The sequence below is a fragment of the Macrotis lagotis genome, chromosome 1, assembly GCF_037893015.1.
Source record: "Macrotis lagotis isolate mMagLag1 chromosome 1, bilby.v1.9.chrom.fasta, whole genome shotgun sequence".
Classification (NCBI taxonomy): Eukaryota; Metazoa; Chordata; class Mammalia; order Peramelemorphia; family Peramelidae; genus Macrotis; species Macrotis lagotis.
In genome coordinates this window covers 930,218,894-930,231,462 of record NC_133658.1, presented here as the reverse complement: position 1 = coordinate 930,231,462, position 12,569 = coordinate 930,218,894, and the positions used below count along the sequence as shown (strand labels likewise).

The 12,569-nt window shown below is 37.6% G+C and overlaps 1 protein-coding gene across 1 annotated transcript in view; it reads right to left on the bottom strand.

The window, feature by feature from the left end:
• LOC141512451 (uncharacterized) overlaps positions 1–12,569 on the bottom strand; it is a 72,480-nt gene that overhangs the window by 27,909 nt on the left and 32,002 nt on the right. The window contains 2 exon segments of the mRNA XM_074221408.1: positions 2,688–2,801; positions 2,968–4,878. Of these exon segments, the coding sequence (XP_074077509.1) occupies positions 2,688–2,801; positions 2,968–4,878 (2,025 nt within the window).

Below are 12,569 nucleotides of genomic sequence, written 5' to 3'. Positions count from 1 at the left end.
TGGACAAATCCTATGCAGACAATTATCTCACAGGATATCATAGCCAGGTACAGAATTAACCAAGTAAGTTTTATCCTTTGGGGACTCTAAGAACCTCATTTTCATTTTATCATAGGGCCCAAAGCAAGCAAGAATAGGGTGCCAAAGGAGACACCCTTGGGGAAAATCTTTGAAATCTGGTATGAGGGAGAGCTGACCAATGAGACAAAGATGATAAAAAAGCTGAAGAATATTTTCTGTGATATCTGGATTAAGATAATTCAGTTGATGTTTCATTTTGACCTCAATATGGTACTTTTGACTATCATAAGTTAAAAGATTTAAATTTTCTCATACCAGAAAAAAACCCCAAACATCTGGATCACCGGTATCTCTGGAGAAAACTGAATGAGACAACACCTAAAATAAAGTCATCTCAGAGAATCTGTTAAACACTGACTTAGCCCAGATGAACATGACATTAAAGAGTTTTTGCACAAACAAAACTGATGTGGCTCCAATTACAGCGAAAACAGGAAGGGGGGGAATTATTACAAAAAGTTTCTCTAGTAGAAATCCATTTTCATAAATATATACTGTCAAATCAACATATAAAAATATGATTAGATTTTTGGTGAATAACTGACATTGGGTGGGAAGGAACCATAGAGCAGACTGGGTCCAACCTCCTCATTTAGAGACAAGTAAGTGGAGTCAGAGACCCAGCCAGAGAGCATCTGAGGCTGGATTGAAACTCTGTTTTCCAATGATAAATCTTTTTGCCTATTACAACACAATGCTTTTATCCACCATTCACAGGGTATCAATTTCAATAAAAGGAAAAGTGATCAAAGTATCCATGCATGTTAAGTCATAATAACATTGAAGTCAGTAAACTTGCCAGAGAGTTATGATTCCAGGAAAAATCAAAACAAGTAGCAGATATAGTGTTTTAAGGTTTGGAAAAGCATTTGACAAATATTGTCTCATTTAAATTTCATATGGGCCCTAGGAGGTAGAGGCTATTATTAATCCCATTCTACCAATAGGGAAACTGAGGAAGAAATAGGTGAAGTAATTTGCCCAGGGTCACGCACCTGTATAGTACCAAAGAATGAATGTGAACTCAGTTCTTGTCAATTCAGAGACAGTCCTCTATTCACTGGGTCACCAGACAGTCTACATAAATTGTTACCAAAAGAAATGTTCCAAACAAACATAAAAAAATATTTTTACCAGGACATTATTTGGAACTGATACGATGAAAAAAAAAAAAGAGTACACAACCACTGGGGAATGGCTGAAGAAGTTTTGTTCTCAGAATGCCATGAAATATTTTAGGGGAGTCATGAGAACCCTTAGGATTTGAAGAAAAATCATGACAATTTTCAGGGTGAGAAGCTCAGGATGAATTTGCAATGTCTACTGAAATCTGGCTCCAGGGACAGGTCTCTTAGCAATAATTAGATCCACAAGGTTCATCTACAAGATGTTACAATGTATACTCATGTTTGAGATGCAGATAAAGCTTTTCCCATAATTACTGCTTTTATAAAATGTCTTCCAAATGTGAATATTCCTTTGTTCAGAGACCTGCATCTCCCAGGTAACGACAGGCTCCTTATGGACATTCATAAATCTTACATGTAAGGGAAGAGTGATTTTGGGTGAAGAAGTTCCCACATTGAATCCAGAGATTTTCTTTCTGAGATGAATATTCTCCTGCTTGACAGGTTTCCATTGGAAAAACTGTGCACATTCATTACTGGGATGTGATTTCTATTTCATTTGAATTCTCCAATGGAATAAGGGATGCTTTAAGTCTGAATGAGTTTCCATACTGAGGACATTAAAGAGCTTTTTTCTCTACTGTGGATTTTCTAATTTTAGAGAGGGAAGAATGTCTGCTAAAAAAATTTAGCACTCATGATACTAAAAAGTTATTGTGGATTCTCTGATGTCCACTCTAACTTGCTTTGTATCTGTAAAATTTTCCACAGTGATCACATTCTTAAATTTTCTTCCCATTGTTAATTTTCAGATGATTTAATGAGAAAAGAGCAAACTCTAAAAGTCCTTCAACATTAATGACATTCATACAGCTTGTCTCTACTGTGGCTTCTCACATGTTTATCAAGAATGGAGTTTTCTGTGAAAGTCTCATTGAAAACTCCATTCTTGATAAACATGTGAGAAGCCACATAGGGTTTCCCTCCACGATGCATTTCTGAAGGTGAGCAACACTGGAGTGAAATGTAAAAGCCTTTCCACATTGATTAGACTCATAAGGTTTCTCTCCAGTGTGGATTCTCTGATGTATAGTAGTAATATGGGTGGTCTGTGTGAAAGTCCTTCCATATTGATGACATTCATAAGGTTTCTCTCTAGTGTGGATTCTCTGATGTATAGTAGTAATATGGGTGGTCTGTGTGAAAGTCCTTCCATATTGATGACATTCATAAGGTTTCTCTCCAGTGTGGATTCTCTGATTTACGGCAAAATTGGAGGTAGAAATGAAAGTCGTTGCACAATAATTATATTCACAAGGTTTTTCTCCAGGGTAGATTCTCTGATGTAGAGCTAGATTCTCTCTGTGTGTGAAAGCCTTCCCACATTGAGTACATTCATGAGGTTTCTGGTCCATGTGAATTCTCTGATGTACAGCAAGACTGAAACTCTGAAAGCCTTTCCACATTGATTACATTCACTAGGGTTCTCTCCACTGTGGATTCTCTGATGGTTAATAAGACTGGAGCCATGCCTGAAAGTCTTTCCACATTGATTACATTAATAAAGTTTCTCTCCAGTGTGCATTCTCTGATGTACAAGAAGACTGTGTTTTAAGTGAAAGTGTTTCCACAATAATTACATCCAAAATGTTTTTCTCCAGTGTGGATTCTCTGATGTATAGTTAGACTTTCTCTGTGTGTGAAAGCCTTTCCACATTGATTACATTCATAGATTTCTGTCCCATGTGAATTCTCTGATGTATAGCAAGACTGGAGCCCTGCCTGAAAGTCTTTCCACATTGATTACACTTATAAGGTTTCTCTCCAGTGTGGATTCTCAGATGTACAGCAAGATTCGAATTACAAGTGAAAGTCTTTCCACAATAATTACATTCATAAGGTTTCTCTCCAGTGTGTATTCTCTGATGTACGGCAAGATTGGAGTTACGAGTGAAAGTCTTTCCACAATAATTGCATTCATAGGGTTTCTCTCCAGTGTGGATTCTATGATGTAGTACAAGAGTGGATCTATGACTGAAAGTCTTTCCACATTGATTACATTCATAAAGCTTCTCTCCAGTGTGGATTCTCTGATGTTCGGCAAGACTGGAGTTACAAGCAAAAGTCTTTCCACAATAACTGCATGCATAAGGTTTCTCTCCAGTGTGGATTCTCTGATGTCTAGCAAAACTGGAGCTACGATTGAAAGTCTTTCCACATTGATTACATTCATAAGGTTTCTCTCCAGTGTGGATTCTCTGATGTAGGGCAAGAGTAGATCTATGACTGAAAGTCTTTCCACACTGATTACATTCATAAGATTTCTCTCCAGTGTGGATTATCTGATGTATAAGAAGATTGGAGCTCTCTCTGAAAGCCTTTCCACATTGATTACATTCATAAGGTTTCTCTCCAGTGTGAATTCTCTGATGTTTAGCAAGCCTGGAACTTGCTCTGAAAGCCTTTCCACATTGATTACATTCATAAGGTTTCTCTCCAGTGTGGATTCTCTGATGTTCAGTTAGATTGGAATTAGAAGCGAAAGTCTTGCCACAGTAACTACATGGATAAGGTTTCTCTCCAGTGTGAGTTCTCTGATGTTCGGCAAGATTGGAGTTAGAAGTGAAAGTCTTGCCACAATAACTACATGCATAAGGTTTCTCTCCAGTGTGTATTCTCTGATGTCTAGCAAAACTGGAGCTACGATTGAAAGTCTTTCCACATTGATTACATTCATAAGGTTTTTCTCCAGTGTGGATTCTCTGATGTAGGGCAAGAGTGGATCTACGACTAAAAGGCTTTCCACATTGATTACATTCATAAGATTTCTGTCCAGTGTGGATTCTCTGATGTATAGCAAGACTGGAGCTCTCTCTGAAAGCCTTTCCACATTGATTACATTCATAAGGTTTCTCTCCAGTGTGGATTCTCTGATGTACAGCAAGCCTGGACCTTGCTCTGAAAGCCTTTCCACATTGATTACATTCATAAGGTTTCTCTCCAGTGTGGATTCTCTGATGTACAGCAAGATGTGTGCTCCGTGTGAAAGCCTTTCCACATTGATTACATTCATAACCTTTCTCTCCACTGTGGACTCTCTGATGGTTAATAAGATTGGAGCCCTGCGTGAATGTCTTTCCACACTGATTACATTCATAAGGTTTCTCTCCAGTGTGTATTCTCTGATGTACAGCAAGATTGGAGTTAATAGTGAAAGTCTTTCCACAATAATTACATTCATAAGGTTTTTCTCCAGTGTGGATTCTCTGATGTCTAGATAGACTAATTCTGTGTGTAAAACCCTTTCCACATTGTTTACATTCATAAGGTTTCTCTCCAGTGTGGATTCTCTGATGTACAGCAAGATGGCTACACCTAATGAAACCTTTTCCACAGTGATTACAGAAGTAAGGTGTTTTGAGATGGTGGATTCTCTGATGCTGAGCTAGACTGGAGTTGAACATCAAAATATTTCCACATTCATAAGATTTCTCCTCTGTGTAGATTCTGTTAAGTCTAGTATTACTAGAACATTTTCTGAAAGTTTTTTGATGTTGAGTGTATTTATATTCTTTCTCAACAATGTGGGTTCTCTCTTCCTTGTAACAGGAATAGTCATTCCAAGATGTCATTTTCAGATTTGTACTCATCTCATCAAACCTGGTCCCACCTGATGGAAACAAACACACATATGAATAAATAAATCCTCGTATTTCTATTGGCAGAAAGTAAAGTAACTGACATTCAATTTCCCCAGTCAAAAAAAAGAGGCATCAAAATTAAATTATATTAATCAATCATTTAACAATATAATTAGCTGAAACCTACAGGACAGAATTCCACACCCAATTGCTTTGGATCCTAATAACAAACTAGAGAAAAGTACAGAGATAGCTTTATCATTATACTTTACAATGTAGGTCATGAGGTCTCAATGGCCAAGTGAACTGATCCCAATCCTAGCAACCAAAGACTAGAACTCAAACCTGGTGACATCCACTGTACTTGACAGATGTTCTCCTTTGAACTTTCAATTCTTTCTTTGAATGAATTTGTGTGATGCCAATATTGTACTTTTCTAAATAGGGGATTATCCTACTATTCAGTATAGACTAGTTTTGATGGCCTATTGTTTAGACATTTTTTATAAATTTAAAATCAGCCTGAGACAAAGATTATTCTTCTCAGTTATCTTGTAAAAATTTTCAGTATTGTCTATCCAAAAATGGATTCATATGGCCCAGTGTCAGTTATTGTAGATATGCGCACTATTTGTCCGAATTCCACTATCTAGAATATTGTTCACTTGGGTTTTAGGCTTTTACAAGGCAAATGGCGTTAAGTGGCTTACCCGGGGCCACACAGTTAGGTAATTATTAAGTGTCTGAGGCTGGATTTGAACTCAGGTTCTCCTGACTCCAGAGCCAGTGCTCTATCCACTGCATCACCTAGCCACCCTAGAATATTGTTTTTATCTATCATGTTTAAAAGCATAATGTAGGACTTCCGACCAAGATGGTGGAGAGAAGAAAGGCCCCGCATTAGGTACTTCATGGGTCCCCTCTAAAATAACATGAACAGAAATTCAATCAACAAAATCCAGAAAAAAAAGCTAGGAGAATAACACCTAACAACAAGGTCTGTCTCAGGGGAATGTGGGTGAACCAGGAGAGTAAACCAGAGGGTCAGGGCAGGAGGGGGTAAGAGCCAAAGAACATGATTTAGTCAAAGAGATTTTGTTGTGAGGTGGGTGAAGAACCAACTTTAGCTAGGGAGACTTCCGCCAGAGCAAGTGGACTTCTGCATACCTGAAAATCTTCCAGCTTGGTGGGGTACCTGAGCTCCATATTTTTGGAGCATTTTTCAAGGAACAAAAGGTAGCTGCCCCCGCCATCCCCTCAGGCACAGGCATGGACTAAGGAGCTTACTGAGCTGAAAGAAGATTGGTTTCCAGCCCATTGTTCAAGGTCACCTGAGACCCTGCTGCCCCTCCTAACTCCCTCCAGGATTGGGAGATGACTTCAAACACTCCAGAGAAAGCAACACCATCCCCTACTGACTAGACCTTGAAATTACTAAGCCAAGTTAACAAAGCCTCTAGGATGTTCAAAAGCCAACCTCTAAGAGGCAGCCGCTCCACACAACACAAGACTCTAGAAAAATGAAGGAAAACCATCAAAAAGGCAGTCCCATGATGAAATATTTAAAAGATCTGGCACTTCTAAGAATAAGAATTGATCTCCAGCCCAGAAAGACATCCTTGAAGAAATTAAAAAGCAATTGGAAAAATTAGGAAAAGAAATTCAAAAATTAACATCTAGTAAAAAGAAAAAAATTGGAAAATACAACTGGACAAAGACAAAAATGGGAATAATTCTCTCAGATCCTCAACTGATCAATGCAAAAAGAAAATAATTCTCTCAAAACTACATTTGGGCAAATGGAAAACTTCAAAAATAGAATTGACCAACTGGAAAAGGAGTTGCAAAAGATAAATGAAGAAAATTCTTCTTTAAAGAAAAGGATGAAGAAACTTAGATTAGACCAACACCTAACACCCTTTACCAAGATAAGATCCAAATGGTTACAGGACTTAAGACATAAAAAATAATACTATAAGCAAATTAGAAGATCAAGGACTAGTTTACCTGTCAGATCTATGGAAAGGGGAGCAGTTTATGACTAAGGAAGAGTTGGAGAACATCACCAAAAACCAATTAGATGATTTCGATGACTAAATTAAAAAGGTTTTGCACAGATAAAACCACTGTAACCAAGATCAAAAGAAATGTAGTAAATTGGGAAACAATCTTTACAATTAATGATTCTGACAAAGGACTCATTTCTAAAATATACAGAGAACTAAGTTGTATTTTTAAAACAAAAAGCCATTCCCCAATTGACAAATGGTCAAAGGATATGCAAAGAGGTCAAAGCAATCCATAGCCATATAAAAAATTGCTCTAAATCATCATTAGAGAAATGCAAATTAAAGCTTCTCTGAGGTACCACCTCACACCTCTCAGATTGGCCAATATGAACAGAAAGGATAATGATCATTGTTGGAAGGGTTGTGGGAAATCTGGGACACTATTACACTGTTAGTGGAGCTGTGAACTCATCCAACCTTTCTGGAGAGCTATTTGGAACTACACCCAAAGGGCAACAAAAATGTGCATACCCTTTGACCCAGCAATACCACTACTGGGTCTATATCCTGAAGAGATGATGAAAAAGGGTAAAAACATCACTTGTACAAAAGTATTTATAGCAGTCATTTGTGGTGGCAAAGAATTGGAAATCAAATAAATGTCCTTCAATTGGGGAATGGCTTATCAAACTGTGGTACATGTATGTCATGGAACACTATTGTTCTATTAGAAACCAGGAGGGACAGGATTTCAGGGAAGCCTGGAGGGATTTGCATGAACTGATGCTGAGTGAGATGAGCAGAACCAGAAAAACACTGTATACCCTAACAGCAACATGGGAGTGATGATCAACCTTGAAGGACTCACTCATTCCATCAGTGCAACAATCGGGAACAATTTTAGGCTGACTGCAAAGGAGAGTGCCATCTGTATCCAGATAAGGAGCTGTGGAGTTTGAACAAAGTTCAAGGACTACTCCTTTTAATTTAGAAAAAAAAAACCATATATCTTATTGTCTGATCTTGTTCTTGTCTCTTCTTTAAGGATATGATTTCTCTCTCATCACACCCAATTTGGATGAAGGTACAACATGGAAACAAAGACTGACAGATTACTTTCCATGGGGGGGGAGTAAGATTGGGGGAAATTGTAAAATTCAAATAATATCTTTAATAAAAATAAATTTAATAAATAAATAAAATGCGAAAAAAAGTAAAAGATGGATTCTGTGGAAACTAATGACTTTCTTTTTTAGGTTTTTTTTTTTGCAAGGCAAATGGGGTTAAGTGGCTTGCCCAAGGCCACACAGCTAAGGTAATTATTAAGTGTCTGAGACCGGATTTGAACCCAGGTACTCCTGACTCCAAGGCCGGTGCTTTATCCACTATGCCACCTAGCCTCCCCGACTAATGACTTTCTAACACAAGAAGATTCTGTTGAACAAAACCAAAAGATCCAAAAAAAAAAAAGAAAAAAATGTAAAATGCCTCATCAGCAAAAAACACTGAACTCAAGAACCGATAGAGGAAAGATAACATGAGAAATATAAGACTTCCTGAAAATACTGAAGAGAAAAAAAGCCTGGATGTAATATTACAGGATTTAGTGATGGAAAACTACCCTGATATCATGGAGCCAGAGGGCAAAATAGTTACTGAAAGAATGCATTGATCCCTTCCAGAAAGAGATCCTAAAATGAACACACCAAGAAATGTGGCCAAATTCCACAAATATCAAATAAAAGAGAAAATCCTACAAGCAGCAAAAAAGAAACAATTTAAATACCAAGAAGCCACAGTAACATTAAGGGATGAAAGGGCCTGGAATGAGATATTCTGAAGAGAAAGGAGCTTAGAATGCAGCCAAGAATCCAATATCCAGGAAAGCTGAGTCTTCTCTTCTAGGGAAAAAGACAGACTTTTAATGAACTGGGAGACTTCCAACAGTTCCTGATGAAAAGACAAGAGTTAAATAGAAAATTTGGACATCAAACAGGAGGCTCAAGAGACACATGCAAAGATAAAAAAAGGGGTAAAGAAAAAAACTGCTGTCTAATAAGATGTAAGTGGCTATATCCCCACTTGGAAGAAATATTCTCATAACCCTTAAGAATTATACTGCTATTAGAGAAAATACATTTACCAGAAGTGATGGGGACACTCATGACTTGTTGGAGAGACTGCTATCGGATAAGATGAAACTGACTATATACCTACCTGGGAGAAAGACTAATAACTCTCAAGAATTGTAACTCTACTGTACACCCTAACAGCAACATGGGAGTGATGTTCAACCTTGAAAGACTTGCTCATTCCATCAGCGCAACAATTGGGAACAATTTTTGGCTGTCTGCAAAGGAGAGTACCATCTGTATCCAGATAAGGAGCTGTGGAGTATGAACAAAGTACAAGGACTATCCCCTTTAATTCAGAAAAAAAAAAAACAAAAAACCAGATGTCTTATGGTTTGATCTGGTTACCTCTGAGAATTCTGTTCTCTTTAAGGATATGATTTCTCTCTCATCACACCCAATTTGGATCGAGGTACAACATGGAAACAAAGTAAAGACTGATGGAGTGCTATCTGTGGGGTGGGGGTGGGGGGGAGGGAAGCAAGATTGGGGGAAAACTGTAAAACTCAAATAATATCTTTAATAAAAATTAAAAAAAAGAATTGTAACTCTATTAGAGAGAACATACTCAGCAAAAACTGATGGACACTCAACTTTTCAGATAGAATGATTTAAAAACAATAACTCCTTAAAAAGGGGGAACAATAACGAGATGTGAGTGTGGAGGAGATTGAATTGGATAAATCACATTACATTAAAAAGTACAAAAGACCTATTGCAATTGAGGGAAAGAAATGGGGTGGCTAGGTGGTGCAGTGGATACAGCACTGGCCTTGGAGTCAGGAGTACCTGGGTTCAAATCCAGTCTCAGACACTTAATAATTACTTAGCTGTATGGCCTTGGGCAAGCCACTTAACCCCATTTGCCTTGTAAAAAACCTAAAAAAAAAATTATAAAAAAAAATTGCCTAGCCTTGGGCAAGCTACTTAACCCCATTGCCTTCCAAAAAAAAAAAAAACCCTAAAGCAATAGAGGGAAAGAAAGGAGGTTAGAACCACCTGAATCTTCTTCTCATCAGACTTGCCTTAAAGTTAACTTACACATACTCAGTTAAATTAAGAAACTTATCTTGCCTTTCAAGTATTAAAAGGGGAAAAGGGGAAGGGCAGGACAGACAGAGAGAGGGAGGAAAAAGTAGAACTAACATAAGGGAAGGAGGAAGGGAAAAAGGGGGAAAGAAAGTGGAGGGGGGTTGATATAGGAAGGCAAAAACAATGAAGGTGGCAAAATTCAGAAACAAAATACAAGGGAATATGGATAAAGGGAAAAAAGGGAAAAAATACAAAAAAGAGAAGATAGCATGGGAGGCAATGAAGAGTTAATTACAATTTTGAATGTGAATGGCATGAACACTCCCTTAAAATGTAAGGGAATAGCAGTGGATTAAAAACCTGAATCCTACAATATAATGCATACAAGAAACTAATTTCAAGCAGAGAGATACATATAGACTAAAAGTAAAAAGGTTGGAACAAAATATATTTTGTTTCAGCTTGAATGAAAACAGCAGGGGTTGCAATCCTTATCTAAGACAAATCAGCTGCAAAAAGAGATGTCCTTAAAAGAGATAAAGAAGGAAACTATATCCTCCTAAAAGGTACCATAGAAAATAAAGTAATTTCAAAACTAAATATGTATGCACCCCATGGTATAGCATACAAATTCTCAGAGGAGAAATTGAAGAAGTTATACAAAGACTTAGGCAGCAAAACTCTACTACTGGGAGACTTCAACCTCCCACTCTCAGATTTAGATAAATCTAAGCACAAAATAAAGAAGAAGGAAGTTAAGGAGGTAAAGAGATTGTTAGAAAACCTAAGGGGGGGATTTCCAGCTAAGATGGTGGTTTGCCCTCCTATATCCATGCCCCGACCCTATCTTTCCCCTTTCCTTTTTTCCCTTCACTTCCTTCTGTTCCGGCTAAGATGGTAGAGAAGACAAGCACTGCATTAAGCGCTCCCTGTGTCTCCTCAAAAACTACATGAAAAAAGCCTCCAAACAGAATTCGATCAACAAAACCCAGAAAAAGAAACAAGGAGATGAACACCTAACAATAAGGTCTCTCTCAGGGGAATGTGGGTGAACCAGGAGAAGAGACCACAGGGTGAGCACAGGGACAGAAGGGGGGGGGGGAGACAAAGGACCTGTATTAGCCTCAGAGACTTTGTTGAGAGGCTTCAGCCTCAGAGATTTGGGGAGAAGCATTAGCCTCAGAGACTTTGGTAAGGTGCAGATGAGAACCAAGTTTTGTCATGGAGTCTTTGGTGGGGGGAGGGGATGTCTGCATGCCTGGAAATCTTCTAGCTCCCTGAGGGAACTGAGCTCCAAACTTTTGGAGCATTCTTCCAGGAACAAATGGTAGCTTCAAACATTGGAGAGAAAGCAATTAGCACCTGTTACTGCCCGGCCCTTGGAATTACTAAGCCAAGTGATGCAAACTTCTTAGGATCTTCAAAAGCAAATCTCAGAAAGCCAGGCCCTCCCCAACACAAAATCCTATAAAAACCAGTGAAAATGCGGACGCATCGAGAAATATTTACAGGGATCTGATTCTAACCCAGAGAGATAGGTCTAGCACTTCTGAGGAGAATATGAATGGGTTTCCAGCCCAGAAAGACTTCCTTGAAAAAATCAAGGAGTTTAAAAATAAATTGGAAAAAAATGGGAAAAGAAACTCAAGAGAAAATTAACACATTGGAAGAGAAAATTAACATCTGGCAACAAGAAAACAAAGTACTGGAAAATACAATTGAACAAATATAAAATGAGAATCATTCTCTTAGATCCTCAATTGGGCAAATGAAAAAGAAATAATTCTCTCGAATCCTCAATTGGGCCAAAGCAAAAAGAAAGGATTCTCTCAAAACTACACTTGGGGAAAGGGAAAACTCTTTCAAAAATAGAATTGACCAATTAGAAAAGGAGTTGCAAAGGTAAACGAAGAAAATTCTTCTGTAAATAAAAGAATGGAATCTATGAAAACAAATGACTTTTTCCAGGTAGTCAAAGAAAAAAAGTGTAAAAGAAGGTGGCTTAGCCTTACCACATCTAAAATTCTATTATGAAGCATCATTCATCAAACTGTCCAGTACTGGCTGGGAAATAGAGTGGTAGATCAGTCGAATAGATTGGGTATAATAGCAGGAAATGATTATTGTAATCAGCTGTTTGAATAAATCCAAAGAGTTCAGCTATTGGGATAAAAACTCTCTCTTTGATAAAAAATGTTTGGAAAACTGGAAGTTATTATGGAAGAAACGTAGTTAGATTAGACCAACACCTCACAGCCTAAACCAAGATAAGATCAAAATTGATACAGAATTTAGACATAAAAAAAATTATTATAAGCAAAACTGAAGATCAAGGAGTAGTTTACCTGTCAGATCTATGGATAGGAACACAGTTTTTATCACCAAGGAAGAGATGGAGAACATCATTAAAATCAAACTAGATAATTTTGTTTACATTAAATTAAAAAACTTTTACACAGACAAAACCACTGTAACCAAGATCAGAAGAAATGTAGTAAATTGGGTAACAATTTTTACAACTAGTATTTCTGACAAAGGACTCATTTC